Source organism: Schistocerca gregaria, chromosome 3 (assembly GCF_023897955.1).
Source record: "Schistocerca gregaria isolate iqSchGreg1 chromosome 3, iqSchGreg1.2, whole genome shotgun sequence".
Classification (NCBI taxonomy): domain Eukaryota; kingdom Metazoa; phylum Arthropoda; class Insecta; order Orthoptera; family Acrididae; genus Schistocerca; species Schistocerca gregaria.
In genome coordinates, this window is record NC_064922.1 from 105,874,056 (window position 1) to 105,893,089 (window position 19,034).

At 45.8% G+C, this 19,034-nt stretch overlaps 1 protein-coding gene across 1 annotated transcript in view; it reads left to right on the forward strand.

The window, feature by feature from the left end:
- Nucleotides 1-18,662, forward strand: part of LOC126354339 (uncharacterized) — an 838,871-nt gene extending 820,209 nt beyond the window's left edge. Inside the window, exon 4 of the mRNA XM_050003909.1 lies at nucleotides 17,754-18,662. Within this exon, the coding sequence (XP_049859866.1) occupies nucleotides 17,754-17,928 (175 nt within the window). The 3' untranslated portion in view covers nucleotides 17,929-18,662. The remainder of the gene's footprint in view (nucleotides 1-17,753) is intronic.
- The last annotated feature ends 372 nt before the right edge of the window (nucleotides 18,663-19,034 follow it).

The following is a 19,034-nucleotide window of genomic DNA, read 5'->3' on the forward strand; positions in this document are numbered from 1 at the left end:
TCTTTACCTGCTCAGGTTTTTTGCTGTTGACGAAGAATAGGCTGCCACTCCTCCACAGAGTTTCGAGCATTTCGTTGAAAGTGCCCTTTGCAGAGTTCCGGCAGTCATAAAAGCGAAGGCAGTGTACACTCCATATTAGTGTCAGCTATTAGCTGTCCGAATATTTTTGATCACTCTCTCATATGGAAACATCCCCCAGTCTGTGTCAGCTATTAGCTGTCCGAATATTTTTGATCACTCTCTCATATGGAAACATCCCCCAGTCTGTGTCAGCTATTAGCTGTCCGAATATTTTTGATCACTCTCTCATATGGAAACATCCCCCAGTCTGTGGCTAAGCCATGTCTGCGCAATATCCTTTCGCCCAGGAGTGCTAGTTCTGCAAGGTTCGCAGAAGAGCTTCTGTGAAGTTTGAAAGGTAGGAGACGAGGTACTGGCGGAATTCAAGCTGTGAGGAAGGGTCGTGAGTCATGCTTGGGTAGATCAGTTGGTAGAGCACTTGCCCGCGAAAGGCAAAGATCCCGAGTAAGAGTCTCGATCCGTCAAACAGTTTTAATCTCCCTGAAAGTTTCATTGTTGATCAGATAGTACACCTTGTACCTCTTATGTGATGTAGGGGAGGTGCTGATGTATCCTGAAAGAGACTTTATCGACTCTCAAGTGTGCAATAGCAGCTATGAAACACAAGCATCAGCTGTTGTCATGCCAGTGACGCGCCAATTGTGAAAAAGTCCTTCGTTTTTTGTGTCACACTTTCGTAGATGAAGGTTTATCTATTCGTATGAATTCGATATCGCGGATTCCATGATGACAAATATGTCCGAAGGATGTGCAATAACGTTGCCAGCTGCCCTATATTGTGCGGAACTGGGTGGTTAGAGCTTCCATCGTATAAATGCTTCGCGAGAGAATGAGCTAATACGAAATCCAATAATAGCGTGAACGGTGTTAACCGGACTACATTACACACGACCACATGGCTCTGTATTGCAGGAAGGTATCGCTCTCAATGCAATGGGGATCATTCCGATGATAAACTGCCTAAATAGCAGCGGTGAAATACAGTATGATCATAACCATTTGGACTACATTAGAGGGAAGATGGCTTCATAAAATGAAAATGTGAGTTCGTCATAGGATTTTTTTCCCTTCACACATGTGTGGCAAGTGACGTTCACAAGACTAACCCGACAACTACACCGAAGACTCTTCATAGTCATTAACAAAAGCTGTAATGGCCTAGAAATATCGATACCAGTGAACACTATACCATACAGCGCCACCTACAGACTCACCTCATCGTTTTAAAATGTTTCTTCTGGCTAATGGCGTCGGGAGGCTGTAGATAACGGTGGCGCTGGAGTCTGCGTTTTGGACAGGGCGCTGTGAGCGTAGGCGCATAACCTTTACTGATGTACTCCTGTACACCTTATTGGTGTTATGGATGTTTTATTTAGCAAGTTCTACGTAAGTGGCAAACTAGTATGAAGCTGTATTATTGTGATTGGAGCATGTCCTCTGCGCGTCGATGAGAATTTAGACGTTGACTGTGGATACTGTATCATAGACACAGTCCCTTTGACTTTTCAGAGATGCCACTAAAGACGCCCAAAGATGTAAACAACAATGCATGAGCAGCGCCTATTAGATGGAGGGGGTCCGACAGCCGATTCGTTCCAGTCATTCCAGCAGGAAGGAGGTACACGGCTCGTGTTGTCTGTAGTTCAGCCATGCATAGACCGTCAATAGCGCGGTTCGATCGCGTCTGCATTGTTACTTTGTGCCAGGCTCTCAACAAGGGAAGTGTCCAGGCGTCTAGGAGTGAAGCCAAGTAATCTTCGGACATGGAGGAGATATAGAGAGACAGGAACTGTCGATGACTTGCCTCGCTCAGGCCGCCAAGCGGCTACTACTGCAGTGAATGACCGCTACCTACGGATTATGACTCGGAGGAACCCTGACAGCAACGCCAAGATGTTGAATAATGCTTTTCGTGCAGCCACAGGACATCGTGTTAGACTCAAACTGTGCGCAACTTCATTCCTGATGGCCTTGGCGAGGTCCATCTTTGCAACCACGACACCATGCAGCGTGGTACAGATGGGCTCAGCAACATGCCGAATGGACCGCTCAGGATTGGCATCACGTTCGCTTCACTGATGAATGTCGCATATGCCTTCAACCAGACAAACGTCGGAGATGTGTTTGGAGGCTGAGTGCCTTAGACACACTGTCCAGCGAGTGCAGCAAGGTGGAGGTTACATGCTGTTTTGGGGCTGCGTTATGTGGGGCCGACGTACGCCGCTGGTGTTTGAAATGGTTCAAATGGCACTGAGCACTGGCACATAACATCTGAGGTCATCAGTTCCTAGAACAAAACTACTTAAACCTAACTAACCTAATGACATGACACATATCCATGTCCGAGGCAGGATTCGAACCTACGACCGTAGCAGTCGCGCGGTTCCGGACTGAAGCACCTAGAACCGCTCGGCCACAACGGCCGGTGCCTCTGGTAGTCATGGAAGGCGCCGTAACGGCTATACGCTACATGAATGCCATCCTCCGACTTGTGAATGACTTCCTTCACGATAATGACATCGCTCGACAAGAGTGCCTAGCATATTCTCCAGACATGAACCCTACCGAACATGTCTGGGATGATTTGAAAAGGGCTGTTTATGGACGACGTCACCCAGCAACCGCTATGAGGAATTTACGCCGAATCGCCGTTGAGGAGTGGGACAGTCTGGACCAGCAGTGCCTTGATGAACTTGTGAATAGTATGCCACGACGAATACAGGTATGCATCAGTGCAAGAGGGTTTGCTACTGGCGTGTACAGCAATCTGGAACACAACCTCTGAAGACCTCGCTGTATTGTGGTACAACAAGTAATGCTGGGTAGCCGCGCGGTCTTGGGCGTCTTGTCACGGTCCGCACGGCTTCCCCAGTCGGAGGTTCGAGTCCTCCCGCGGGCATGGGCGTGTGTGTCGTCCTTAGCATAAGTTAGATTAAGTAGCACTTAAGCTTATCCACCGATGACTTTAGCAGTTTGGTCCCATAAGTCCTTACCACAAATTTCCTTTTCCATGAGCAATAAAAAGGGCGGAAATGATGTTTATGCTGATCTGTATTCCAGTTTTCTGTACAGGTTCCGAACTCTCGGTGATGCAAAACTTTTTTTGATTTCTAGGACATCTGAGAATGACAGCTAGTTACTGTCGAAACTGATCATGAAATAAACTGTTTCTCAACACATGATATTGGTCTCTAATTTTATAAGTTATAACTAGTAAGCAAATACTGACTTGCGAAATGTAAATATTTGCTTAAAAGTGGAAACAAAAACAGCTAACGCATGTCGTTCAGTATTAAAACTGGAATACAGCCACTAACAACAAGTCACAGATTAAGATATGATAGGACACACGTCGTATAAAGGCAGACAGCCAACTTACTTACCTTAGATTTACAGTGAATAATAGAATGTGTGTGCAGTATTACAGAAATTACGAGAATTATGGTAGGCCTAGTAACTGATTTATTTTGAAACTATTCTTTGTGAAAGGTTTGTTGTGGCAGTATTTAACAACAGAGGCTATTCATATAACTCAGTGTAATTTTATAGCGATCTGGATTAGCCTCCCAGTTGCATACTTATCCTTAAGATCAATTTTCTTCGCAAGACGTATGTTGAACTAATCACACAGCGAAGAACCTGCTAGAGCCCAGGCTCGTCGTACCAGCTGTCAAGGCAAGGTTCCGTTCTTGAGGCCAAATGATTCTCGCCGCAGTTATTTAGAAAATTGATTCCTCGGACTGTTATGAGCCTGCAGTCTCGTTCCCTCTTCTCATCAGTGCAAACAACTTTCAAAACTCGGCAAGATTATTCGACTGTTAATACCTGTCACCGCGATCAGCATGTAAGTAATAATTACTCAATGTAAAAAGAGTCGCAAGAAATATTAATACTGAACTTGGCCGAGCGATGCAACACAGTGTTGGGACACTAGTCCGGTGTTCGGGAAAACTGAGTTGCGAACCACCGCTGTGTAAACTCACCTGAAGATGACTGAACGGTGGTCATCCCAAATATGGAGGCTATATATCGATGTCATACGGCTGCAAGCCCGAAACCTCTCGGAACACTCATTGCGTCGGCATAAATTCGAGCATCACATGCCCACTTCACCATCCAGATTAATTTTCCATGGTCTCCCTAAATCGGTGCCAGCCGCTGTGGCCGAGCGGATCTAGGCGCTTCAGTCCGGAACCACGCAGCTGCTACGGTCGCAGGTTCGAATCCTGCGTCGGGCATGGATGTATGTGATGTCGTTAGGTTAGTTAGATTTACGTAGCTCTGAGTCTAGAGGACTGATGACCTCAGATGTTAAGTCCTATAGTGCTCAGAGTCATTTTTAAACCTAAATCGGATGAGACAAATGGGCCATATTTACCTTCCCATGGTTCCCTAAATTGAATTTGTTCTCTACTCCTGTGAACTCGTCGTCGATACGGTATTAAACGCTAATGTTTCTTCTTTGTTTTGCAAACTGTAGTTGAGTTGTTTCCATCTGTAGAACTCTTACGTTACTATTTTATTAATGAAATTTCAATGGATTACAAACATCAGTTGTATACGGGACGTAGATAGAAATCAACGGGGAGAGTTGAAAATTTGTGCCCGAGTGGGATTCGAAATCGGGATCTCCTGCTTACTAGGCAGGCACTCTAACCCAAAAGTACCGAGGACACAGGAATTAGCTCGGTAGGACGGTCTTGGCCCAAGCACGCAACTCCCCACCCAGCAGTCTCACATTCTCAACTTACTCAACACACTACGAAAGTACTGCTCCTTGCCCATCAGTCTCAATGCTCGTGGCAAGACCTATTTCCGCATGAGTTCGTGCGTATGTGTGGATCCGCACAGAAATGATCCTTGGCTTATGATCGCCATAACCATATGTGTATGATGTCCGTTCTTTCGGACACATATATATTATTAACTCCTATCCAACAAGTTCTGTGAGAGAATTACGAAGAGCTGAATCGCTGGGACCACAATTAACGCAGACAGGTAATGTGAGACTCTGAAAAAACTCAAAGGGGCAATTCAGAACCGTAGAAGAGGGATGTTGAGCAATGGCGTAAACATTCTCCATGACAACGCTCGTCCACACATCGCTCGGCAAACCGTTGCTCTCCTGCAACAATTTGAGTGGAACAGAATCACTTACCCACCCTATAGTCCTGACTTGGAGACCAGTGACTATCACCTGTTCCCTAGGTTAAAAGAACATTTGGCCGGAAAGCGATTCAGCTCCGACGACGAGGTGAAATAAGAGGTTCATAGCTTTCTGAACAGCATGGCGGCGAGTTGGTATGACATGAGCATACAAAAACTGAAACAACGTCTACAAAAATGCACCGACAGAAATAGTGCTTATGTCGAAAAATATCTAAATGTTCAAGCTATAAACTGATGTAAACCATTGTAGAAATAAAAAGGTCTATGTACTTATTAAAAAAATAGGAGACCTCACTTTTGTGATTACCGTCGTACATTGTGAGGTCGTGTACCGTATCGTATGCAGCCCACGTTAATTTGTTGGCAATTTTTCAATGCTGCTGGTGATTCGTCTGGATACTATCGTTGTGATTCATGAAATATTTTACTTACATTTTGTCCAGACCTATGCTCCTGTTTGCGCTGAGTCTAACCGACTGATGGGTCGGACATCGGAGAGCGACATAAGAAGCTAAATTTTATCTATGACAGGAATTATTTCCGTTAATCTTACGTAAACTTTTAGCACGCCCCCTTTTCACGGCACTTATGTCGCTCTCCAGCGTCCGATCTATGAGTAACCACGACTGAGAGGTATCCGGAGCACCTCTGAAGATATGCAGCGCAGCTCCGGACGAAACTTAAGGGGCGAAAAACTGTCAAGAACCAAGACCGTATACCCCGGAAGATTAACAAGCAACTTAGACACCCGGTCGTGAAAATCTTGACTGTAAAATTTTTAAAGGCTTCCTCAACCAGGTCGCCCAGTAGTGACTGATAACCACGCCTCGGCACCTGCCAGTGCATTTTACCAGATGCGAGCAGCTGGACCCAAGTCATACACCGCATCTCGGCGGAGGCGCTGGGCCTCATAGGGAACCTCAAACACTCTGCAATCCTGTAATTTCCCATCAAATGCTCGGTCATTCGATCTGGTGGCTTCGTCCAGATGCTGCAATGTTAATACACACGTGATCGCCTTACTGTGGATGCTGTCTCATACACCAGCGCGATGCAGGCGCTGGCCCTGGGCTCAGACGCCGTGCTGCTGCTGCGTTGAGAACACTGCTGCAGCGGAGAAAGTATTGTACTCAGGTCTCCAGGTGGCGCAGAGCAAGTGGATATCGTAAATGGCCGGCGTTGACTTTTGGGAACATTAAAAACTCGTACCCACGCTTTGGTAAGCATAAAGTTCAGACTGTATTCTAGCTAGATGTCCACCGATTTCTTTAGGATACACTGCCAGAGTGCGTTGGCCTTGGTGCCGTCACACTTCATGTGTTGTGCCTTGGACAGGCAGTACGCTGTGACAGCTGACATTTTTGGCTGGCCGCGCGGGATTAGCCGAGCGGTCACGGACTGTGCGTCTGATCCCGTCGGAGGTTCGAGTCCTCCCTCGGGCATGGGTGTGTGTGTGTTTGTCCTTGGGATAATTTAGGTGAAGTAGTGTGTAAGCTTAGGGACTGATGACCTTAGCAGTTAAGTCCCATAAGATTTGACACACATTTGAACATTTTTGGCTGTTTCTTGTTACCACCGAAATGCTGCGCGATCTGGTCGACCGCATCCGATTGTATTTCACATAATTGTCTAACAGCTAGAGCTGAGAACCAATATGGGTTTGCTTCTATGTCTACATAGCTACACTCCAAGCCACTATGCAGCGAAAAGCGGAGGGTACACTGTACCAGTATTATTGATTTGCTTTCGTATTCCATTAGCGTAATGAGCGAGAGGAAAACGACTGTCTGTACACCTCTGTACGCATCTTGATCCCTCTTACGAGTATTCCCACCCCTCCCCAACCTCTGCTCCCACCCTCGAACTCTTAGAGCAGAGATCTCAAACGTGTAACACAGTTTCAGACGGCCGGTTACTTTACGAATGAGTTAATTTGGTAAATATTTAAAGTCAAGCACGTAAAAGCTCTATGGTTCAACACACGAAGTCCTTATCTCGTTTGTTTGATTAAATTCGGAATATTCAGCTACTCACTATTATAAAGTCAAAACCAAATCAATATTTGTGACTCCATATCTCTTCAGTTATGTATCGTACAGTGGTATAATTTTGTAGGTACTTTTACCTGTACGAGGGTGAGTCAAATGTAAACCTTACATTTGTAATAACAAATCGAAATTTCGCGCCGTTATCCTGTAAGTTGGTAAACGTGCTACAAACAGTGTGCAGAATGGCCTGTAGGTGGCATCATAGTGCAGATGCACACATACCGCCCCAGTATCAGTATAAAGATGCTCGCCCAACTTGCGACTTGCACCAGGAAAGAACAGCGTTCTGTTATTCGGTTTTTGCGTAGTGAAGGTGTGAAACCTACTGAAATTGATCGACGAATGAAGGTTCAGTACGATGATGCATGTTGGACACAGCAGCAAGTCTACTAATGGAGTAGGAAGTTCGTAAATGGTGTGACTACAGTGGAAGATGCTCCTCGTCCAGGTCGGGCATAACGAGTCGTGACTCCACAGAACACTGCAGCAGCTGATTCCATAGTGAAGGAAAACCGACAAGTGACACTGAATGACATCGCAGTATGTTTACAGATTATTCCTGGGTCAGCATACCACATTGTGCATGATGTGCTACAGTTTCACAAAGTGTGTGCAAGATGGGTGCCTCGGCAGCTGACTCCCGAAATGAGAGAACGACGTGTTGATACTTGTGAAGAACCCCTTCGGCGCTTTGAACGAGAAGGTGATGGTTTCCTTACGAGAATCGTTACTGGGGACGAAACCTGGGTTCACTTCCACCAACCGGAAACGAAGAGAACGAGCAAGGACTGGCGCCATTCCTCATCACCAAAACCAAAGAAGTTTCGAACAGAACCATCAGCAGGGAAGATTATGCTGACATACTTTTGGGACGAAAAAGGCGTCGTTTTCGAGCATTACTTGCCTAGAGGGACCACTGTCACCAGTGGATCATACACATATCTAAAAAAGATCATCTGCGGCCTGCAATCAAATCAAAGCGACGTGGGTTGCAGTCAGCAGGTGTCCTTTGGAACATGACAATGCAAGGCCCCTCACTACCCGTACAACAGTTGCAACAATCACAGACCTGCATTTTGAGTGTCTTCCTCATCCACCATACCATACCCCAAGTGATTTCCATATACACACCTGGAAATTGAAATAAGAACACCGTGAATTCATTGTCCTAGGAAGGGGAAACTTTATTGACACATTCCTGTGGTCAGATACATCACATGATCACACTGACAGAACCACAGGCACACAGACACAGGCAACAGAGCATGCACAATGTCGGCACTAGTACAGTATATATCCATCTTTCGCAGCAATGCAGGCTGCTATTCTTCCATGGAGACGATCGTAGAGATGCTGGATGTAGTCCTGTGGAACGGCTTGCCATGCCATTTCCACCTGGCGCCTCAGTTGGACCAGCGTTCGTGCTGGACGTGCAGACCACGTGAGACGACGCTTCATCCAGTCCCAAACATGCTCAATGGGGGACAGATCCCCTTCTTACACCTTCTAGAGCACGTTGGGTGGCACGGGATACATGCGGACGTGCATTGTCCTGTTGGAACAGCAAGTTCCCTTGCCGGTCTAGGAATGGTAGAACGATGGGTTCGATGACGGTTTGGATGTACCGTGCACTACTCAGTGTCCCCTCGACGATCACCAGAGGTGTACGGCCAGTGTAGGAGATCGCTCCCCACACCATGATGCCGGGTGTTGGCCCTGTGTGCCTCGGTCGTATGCAGTCCTGATTGTGGCGCTCACCTGCACGGCCCAAACACGCATACGACCATCATTGGCACCAAGGCAAAAGCGACTCTCCTCGCTGAAGACGACACGTCTCCATTCGTCCCTCCATTCACGCCTGTCGCGACACCACTGGAAGCGGGCTGCACGATGTTGGGGCGTGAGCGGAAGACGGCCTATCGGTGTGCGGGACCGTAGCCCAGCTTCATGGAGACGTTTGCTAATGGTCCTCGCCGATACCCCAGGAGCAACAGTGTCCCTAATTTGCTGGGAAGTGGCGGTGCTGTCCCCTACGGCACTGCGTAGGATCCTACGGTCTTGGCGTGCATCCGTGCGTCGCTGCGGTCCGGTCCCAGGTCGACGGGCACGTGCACCTTCCGCCGACCACTGGCAACAACATCGACGTACTGTGGAGACCTCACGCCCCACGTGTTGAGCAATTCGGCGGTACGGCCACCAGGCCTCCCGCATGCCCACTATACGCCCTCGCTCAAAGTCCGTCAACTGCACATACGCTTCACGTCCACGCTGTCGCGGCATGCTACCAGTGTTAAAGACTGCGATGGAGCTCCGTATGCCACGGCAAACTGGCTGACACTGATGGCGGCAGTGCACAAATGCTGCGCAGCTAGCGCCATTCGACGGCGAACACCGCGGTTCGTGGTGTGTCCGCTGTGCCGTGCGTGTGATCATTGCTTGTACAGCCCTCTCGCAGTGTCCGGAGCAAGTATGGTGGGTCTGACACACCGGTGTCAATGTGTTCTTTTTTCCATTTCCAGGAGTGTATTTGGACCACTCAAAGACGCAATGGGAGAAAGAAGTTCCGTTCTGATGAAGAGGTACGCCACGGGGTGCATGAGTGTTTGTGAGGACAACCAAAGAATTTTTCTAAAGGAATTTATGCACTCTGTAAGGGCTGGAGTACTTGCATTGAGCGTGGGGGAGAATGTGTTGAAAAACTTCTGCACAATAAATAACATTTAAAACAATATTTAAGGTTTTCATTTGATTCACCCTCGTACATATATAACGTAAACACCGTCTGCAGGCCCTAGTTGGCCCATCGGTACCGCACGACGGCCGTATCATCCTCATCCAACGGTATCAATGGAGGATCGTGGAGCCAGCATAATGTACTCCCAGTCGTTGTCAGTTTTTGTATCCTGGAACCGCTACTACACAGTCCATTATATCCTTAATGATCAACACAAGGCTGAATCCGGCTCCTCTGCATGGCAGTCATACGTCCTGAGCACTCAGTTACGGAGGTGGACTATATATGCGTATACTGTCTGCAAAATCTGAATAGAGCTCTTTTTTTTTTTAAAAAAAAGTAAAATATCTTGGCTGTTAATGAAATTTTACTTCATGACCAGCCGTTATTTGCTAAGCGATAAACTTTTCTTTTACTATTTTGTGAGGGGTATTAGCGAGAAAAAATGTCGAAAACGTCAGAAATTATGTATAAAGCTTGAGGGATATCCTATTCTGAAACAGTGAATGAAGACGGTCTGCGTAATTTCACACAATCTGTCTGAAGACAAACACTCTGTTTCTAACTGTAATGATAATCTTATTGTGTTTGACGTAAGATTATACCTCGCAATAAGTATATTATGACAGCATTTTAAATTTTCAAATTTGGTCAGTAATTACACGAAATACCGAAAGCCAAATTTTTGTTTCCCTTGGGAGCTGTTAGATGGGCAACCTGGAGCTGTTAATGGGTTGCAGGATCGTTCAATAAGTAATGCCCAACATTTTTTTGTCAAAACATATTTATTCTTAAGAGTCAGAATTTGGTGGCAATATACATCAACATGTCTCGTCCATGTCCTTTTGTTCTACGTAGTCTCCATCAATATGGCCGTACGTGGAAGAGCATCTATCCCCTGCTGGTAAAAGCTCTTGTCCTGCAGCCGTAGCCATGTTTACACTACATGACTGACACTCACGTCATCTTCCCCCTAGAGAATTTTTAAGCGGCCCAAAGAGATGGAAGTCCGAAGGTGCCAGGTATGGACTTTAGGGTCGATGAGGCAATGATGTCCAACCCAATTTGGCGATGTGTTCCCGGGTTCTCAGGATTGTGTGTGGGCGTGCATTATCGTGTTGGACCAAGATTTCTGCTGGATTATTGTCCGATCTAACTCGTCGGAAACGATTCTTGAGTTTATTCAGAGTCTTCACGTATGCCTCTGAATTGATGGTTGACCCTCTTGGCATCACATTCACGAGAATGACGCCATCACAATCCCAGCAGACGGTCACCAGGACTTTTCCGGCTGACGGGGTTCTCTTGAATTTCTTCTTTTGTGGTGAATGTGGATGATGCCACTCCATGGACTGCCCTTTTTGCTTCCGGCGCAAAGTGGTGGACCCAGCTTTCGTCCCTCATAACATTCAATGACAGAAAGACCTCTCCGTCGGTCACAAAATGCTCCAACAATAACTCAGATGTTCAAATGTGTGTGAATTCCTAGGGGATCAAACTGCTTAAGTCTTCGGTTTATTTTTCAGCACACAATAATTCAATAACAGCACGCTGATTGTAACGTGAGTCGCATGTAGACAGCATTTTGACGCTGTATTGCGGCTCTACCATCTGCCAGAACGAATCGAAACTTCACCGGGGCACAGAACAAACATCAAAATATGAGAAGATGCTAGTTGTGGTACGAGGTACCCTCCGCCACGCACAGTATCGTGGATTGCGAAGTATGTATGTAGATGTAGATGTAGAGCACTGTGCGACAGTTCTTATCAGAAGATCTGAATATACAAATAATGCACGAACTATATAAGAAACGTTGCGAAGACGAACAGGTTACTGTTGAAAAATATTGGCTTTACAGAGAAATATTCAATACAGAGTTTAACTTAGGCTTTCTTGTACCAAGAAAAGATGTGACCACTGCTATCGCTTCCAAAATCTCTTTGAAGAAAATCAAGAGGCAGAGAAAGACCAGCACTCAGAAAACCTAAAGAGAAAGGAGGCTGCTAGTATATTAAAAAATGAATTGAAGGAGCGGGGCAAAGCAGGAGAATGTAATTTACTGGAGGTTGACCTAAAAGCTGTGAGATACTGTTCACACATAGCAGCTAAGGCCATTTTTTACAAAAGAAAACTGGCGGTATACAACCTCACAGTATACAATACTGTTACCAGGAAAGCTAGAAATTGCATGTGGCCTGAAGGTGTGGCTAAACGCGGCTCGATTGAGGTAGCATCATGTGTATTTTAAGAACTCCAGAAGATTGCAGGTGGCCGTCCAGTTGTTTTGTTCTCCGACACTTGTGGTGGACAGAACCGAAATGTCAACATGAGTACCATGATCCTTCATGATGACCAAAATCGAACATCCCGGTGATACAGCAGTGCTTCTTTGAGGCTGGCCACTCTTTAATGGACTGTGATTCAGTCCATGCCCATATAGAGAGGGCTGCAAAAAATGTTAATATTTATGACCCTTCGGGGTGGTATACTGTTGTTCAAACTGCTACAAAACAAACACTGTATGCAGTCATTGAAATGGACCAGAAGGACTTTTTGTATTTTGGTGCTATGCAGAAGGAAAAGTTTAAGAATACTAAAATTGACAGTGAAGGAAATCAAGTACATTGGCTTAAAGTGACGCAACTTCAATATCGCAAAAGTGATGTTAATCACACGTTTTTCAGGCATTTCCACAATCAACGTCCTGGCAGATTAAAACTGTGTGCTGGACCGAGATTCGAACTCGGGACCTCCGCTTTGCGAAAGAAGCGGCAACACTTTCTACGCAACCCAGCCATCATTTCGCACGGCAATCCGCGGGCGCATACAGCGCAAGCTGTGGCTGCTCTGTTAGGTCGATGGGACTGGGAAGCACTGTACCATCCACCATACTCTCCGGAGTTGAGTTCTTGTGACTTTGATTTGATTCCGAAGAAGAAGGAACCACTTCGTGGCATTCGCTTCAGAACTGTTCCAGAGATTCGCACCATCAGCAGAACAGGCTTTGCTAATGGTATACTACGCCTTCCACATGGCTGGCACCGGATTCTACGCAACGCTTGGGACTACATTGAAGGAAAGTAACAGGTGCAAACATGTAACTCTTTTTCATCGGTTGTGAATAAATAGTTGCCATTATTTAAGTTCCAACCCTCGTAATATCAATAAAGGATGATTAATGAAATGTAAAGTAAACATACAGTGTGTCACCTAGTCCACTTTCTAAAACCCGCTATAAGGTAGACAGGTTAGAAGGTAGACAGCATGATCACAAGAAAACTGTTGTTATTTATTAGGTAATTAAATCAGTAATCTCTAAAATTACAATGATCATCTGGCTTGTAACTACAGGTTCCATGTACGTACGCGACGTCAGTAATCAGATCTTCCACATGTTTCTGATTTCAATAATTACAATACGTCGCCTTGTTTAATCTGAAGGAACTTTATAGTGTTCTTCCTTTTTAATGGAAATAAATGCAAAGGTTGTGCTGATTCACTAGGCTCCGGTCGGAAGGAAGCATGCAGTGAAGTTATTGTCTTTGTCACATCGCCTGTTTGACCTCTGAGTGCTACGGTAAATTTCTGCCAATCATATTTCTTTTATTTCGATATTAGAGCTGTTGATATCTTGAAGCCCACAACCACGAATGATAAAGTAGCCAAAATAAATGTTCCATTTTGCCGAAATTTTAACACTGAAGATTACGATACGGAAATACGTTATGATATCTACACTCCTGGAAATGGAAAAAAGACACATTGACACCGGTGTGTCAGACCCACCATACTTGCTCCGGACACTGCGAGAGGGCTGTACAAGCAATGATCACACGCACGGCACAGTGGACACACCAGGAACCGCGGTGTTGGCCGTCGAATGGCGCTAGCTGCGCAGCATTTGTGCACCGCCGCCGTCAGTGTCAGCCAGTTTGCCGTGGCATACGGGGCTCCATCGCAGTCTTTAACACTGGTAGCATGCCGCGACAGCGTGGACGTGAACCGTATGTGCAGTTGACGGACTTTGAGCGAGGGCGTATAGTGGGCATGCGGGAGGCCGGGTGGACGTACCGCCGAATTGCTCAACACGTGGGGCGTGAGGTCTCCACAGTACTTCGATGCTGTCGCCAGTGGTCGGCGGAAGGTGCACGTGCCCGTCGACCTGGGACCGGACCGCAGCGACGCACGGATGCACGCCAAGACCGTAGGATCCTACGCAGTTCCGTAGAGGACCGCACCGCCACTTCCCAGCAAATTAGGGACACTGTTGCTGCTGGGGTATCGGCGAGGACCATTCGCAACCGTCTCCATGAAGCTGGGCTACGGTCCCGCACACCGTTAGGCCGTCTTCCGCTCACGCCCCAACATCGTGCAGCCCGCCTCCAGTGGTGTCGCGACAGGCGTGAATGGAGGGACGAATGGGGACGTGTCGTCTTCAGCGATGAGAGTCGCTTCTGCCTTGGTGCCAATGATGGTCGTATGCGTGTTTGGCGCCGTGCAGGTGAGCGCCACAATCAGGACTGCATACGACCGAGGCACAAACGGCCAACCCCCGGCATCATGGTGTGGGGAGCGATCTCCTACACTGGCCGTACAACTCTGGTGATCGTCGAGGGGACACTGAATAGTGCACGCTACATCCAAACCGTCATCGAACCCATCGTTCTACCAATTTCTAGACCGGCAAGGGAACTTGCTGTTCCAACAGGACAATGCACGTCCGCATGTATCCCGTGCCACCCAACGTGCTCTAGAAGGTGTAAGTCAACTACCCTGGCCAGAAAGATCTCCGGATCTGTCCCCCATTGAGCATGTTTGGGACTGGATGAAGCGTCGTCTCACGCGGTCTGCACGTCCAGCACGAACGCTGGTCCAACTCAGGCGCCAGGTGGAAATGGCATGGCAAGCCGTTCCACAGGACTACATCCAGCATCTCTACGAGCGTCTCCATGGGAGAATAGCACCCTGCATTGCTGCGAAAGGTGGATATACACTGTACTAGTGCCGACATTGTGCATGCTCTGTTGCCTGTGTCTATGTGCTTGTGGTTCTGGAAGTGTGATCATGTGATGTATCTGACCCCAGGAATGTGTCAATAAAGTTTCCCCTTCCTGGGACAATGAATTCACGGTGTTCTTATTTCAATTTCCAGGAGTGTAGTTACAGGATCAGTTCAGGGTCGTCTCAGAAGTGGCCGCTGAATAAAACCAACTTGCGTGCAGCATCGATATCTGCGTACAACAGTAATCCCAAGCACTTAACAAAATGCTGCAATTCTGCTTCGGTGCTTCCAAACAGCCACTGGAGTGCAAGTATCAACACAAACGGTACGAAATAGGTTTCATGAGCAGGGGTTACGTCGCAGAAGACCTGTCACGGATTCCTCTCTACATCGGGTTTGGAGGGTGGTCCATGTCATATGGACACAAAAAAACTCTTTGTGGACCAGGGAACAGTGGGACACAACGCTCTTTTCTGTTGAGATCGTAATAGTCCCCACGCTGACCATACTGATATTCATATCTTTAAGCAACGATGGCAATGTTTACACCCTAAATTTATCGTAGGCAGCCGCCTTCATCAAGGCAGTTCACTCATGTTTTTGGGTGCAGACATGTATTGCCACAGGACAGCCCTTGTGCCAATACAGAATACATGGGAGCGTGAAGTATCGGGACGTCATCCTTGCACGCATTGTGGTTCTGTCTGGTGAACATAAATGGAGTAGGATTCACTGTGACGAACGACAATAAGCACTCCATCAATGTTGCGAAGATCTTCTTACTGGAGCTTAGAATCATTCGAATGGAATGGAATACATATTCAGATCTTAGTTGTATTGATAATGTAAGGACAATTGTAAAACATGCGGCTTGCAATCGTCTTATGCCACCAGAGACATTTCAGGCTGTGCACGAATGGGACAAATCCCACGGGCTCGTCTGGTTATCTTGTCATGAGTACCTCTAAATCGCATGGAACAGTGCCTAGATTTAGGAGAAGGACAAGTGCTTCATAAACAATGTGGTTTGCAGGATGACAGAGAGAAGAAGCTGTAGTGTTGGGAGTCGAATCTTATGTATGGTTTTTTATTGTTGTTTTGTTTTGTTTGTGTTTTTTGTTTTGTTTGTGTTTATCAAGTAAAAATGTGTATATATTCTTAATTTTTTTGTTATGAATGTACCTTACAGAAAGAATCAGTTTTCTTTCCTGTTACGTCCAGTATTGACAAGAAAGCAAAGCGTAATATTTATTTTGACCACTGTATTTATTGTTTCGGTCTCAGGCGTTTTGCACGGTTCGCGCGGGTTCCCCTGTCGGAGGTTCGAGTCCTCCCTCGGGCATGGTTGTGTGTGTGTGTGTGTGTGTGTTGTCCTTAGCGTAACATAGTTCACGTTAGATTAAGTAGTGTATAAGTCTAGGGACCGATGACCTCAGCAGTTTGGTCCCATAGATGCTTACCACAAATTTCCAAATTTATTGTTTGGATTTACACATGATAACAGCACAGCAACTTGCGTTAAGCAGATTGATGGAGGAAACAGCCAAAGTTGCGAAATTCAGTTTTTTTTTATTTAACTGATGACCGGATTCCGATATCAGAACCAACTCTCAAATCATCCAGACAGAGACATTTTTTTCTGTTTGGGTCATTTGGGAATAATTTCTGATTCCTGAAACCCGTCATCGCTTAAATAAAAAGAACAGAATTTCGCAACTTTTGCTCTTTTATGCATCAAACTTTTATCTCATTCCTTTATCACCAATGTTACAATCTCTTCACACCACTCCACCACTCACTCATCTCGTATCAACAACAAAAGCTGTTGCACACAAAATAGCAGAGGTTTGCTCTCTATTGTGCTAGCGCCGTAGCGGAGAGGACACGAACTTCCTTTGATGGATCGCTAAAAGTCCGTCCACTGGCGAAAGACGAGCGAGTAGTAGCGAATGCGAACGGAACACGGACGAATGTTGTTCGCCCGCACTCCCCTACCGCTTACATAAGAGCGAATTCTTGTCCCCTTCATTTTAAGCAGCCTTCACAATATTCCAAGATTTTAAACATGGCTGAAACAGCAACTGTTGAAATTCTTCACGATAAAGAATGACAGCCAAAACATTTGAGGGATTAAAAATTTTTAAAATTCTTGACCAAGGTTTCGGTATATATAAATATACCTTCATCAGAAGTAAAAAATACTGAACAGGAAGACATTTTCATCAGAAAAACCTTAGCATCGCAAATGACAAACACTAAAGCTTAAGTAACAGTGAAATTACCACAGTAATACAGGCACAAAAATGGACAAGATGTCCTAATTATTGACGACGCCTTTGGCATAATTGTTTTATTAATCTCCATTTAGTATGTAACTAAAAGATTTTGTGCCTGTATTACTCTGGTAATTTCACTGTTACTTAAGCTTTAGTGTTTGTCATTTGCGATGCTAAGGTTTTTCTAATGAAAGTGTCTCCCTGTTCAGGATCTTTTACTTCTGATGAAGGTATATTTAAATATATCGGAAGCTTGGTCAAGAATTTTAATAAATTTTAAATTTTTATCCTTGAAATGTTTTGGCTGTCATCCTTTATCGTGAAGCTTCACAATATTTTAACTGTGCGCTTTCCAGCCTCATATCCCGCTTGCAGCGGCCTTGTAGACTGGATGCGGAGCTGAACAACCTGACCGCCCGTCTCGGTGTGCTGTGTTTCAGGTGCTCCTCGTGCGACAGCCTCTTCCCCTCGCTGGAGGCGCTGCACCACCACCGGCAGCAGTTCCAGCACTGGACCAACCACAGCCCCATGGAGCCCTCCTGCTCCAGCTCCAGCTCTGCGGACGAGACGTCTGACGACACCGTGTCCAGCGAGGAGCTGGAGCGCCTGCTATGATCCTCGCCCTCCGCCCCCACACAGTCCACCCCTCCTCGCCCCCTCTCCCCCAACCCTCACAGCCCCAGCACCGCCGCCACATATCACACACCTCTGTGAATCGTACGTGTCTCTTCCTTCTGTCTCCCTGTGCATCTCACTCTGTCTGTCCAGCGTCCCCGTCATCGAAACTGGAGACTGCACTCGATGGAAGGAAAAGAAAGATGAAGGGTTACCTAAATGGGGCCCTCTTCGGTAGGAAGTTGTGGAATTCTTCGCGAACTAATAGCGAGACGGATGTCCATTTGCCACCAACTTACGAGCAATCGTATGTCAACTGCGACCCTGTCAATGCTGTTGGCACCCGAAATGCGGCACGACTAATAGTTTGTGAAATATTTCACCGCCGGCCAGGCCAGTGTGTTTTAAGTTTCCATCAGTCCTGCAGCGATATGGTCTTTTTTACTGCATGTATCTGTGGTATTATTTTTAAAATCTATGTCGGTTACCAACCACAACGATAATTGCAGACATTTGTACCTTGTAAAATATATATATTTATAGTTATGTGATCTGTAAATTATTATTGTATAGTAATCTATATATCAAAGATGTTTCATGTGACGAAATAAAAGACGAAGGAAGTGAAAATACTTTGAAACTCTAGTGTTTAGTGGGTACGATGTGACTATCCTTTTCGGTTCCCCGGAAACTATCCAAAACTGTCAAATGCAAAAAGGCATTTGCTCTGATTTTCATAAAACATTTATTATTTTTTTCTACCGTATGAACCACACATTTCAATTACAGATGTCTGAAGACTAATTATAATAAAACCCGACTTATATTCAACCATACCATTATATGCCTAGTAATATTAGAGAAGTTGCAGAAAATGAATATGGCCAACATGAGGCATTTTCTTCACCAAAAAAGGCATTAATTTTGAGATTTGTGATTGTAGAAAAAGCCAAATAGTGAAATTTAAATTGCATACATTTATGGTTTCATTTTTTGTGAATAGAAGAATAGATTTATTTATCCTTATCAGATTAGGAGCTTAGACCCTCTCTTACAACGGATCAGTGTTTTAACATACATACACTTTCTGGAATCACAATTTGATT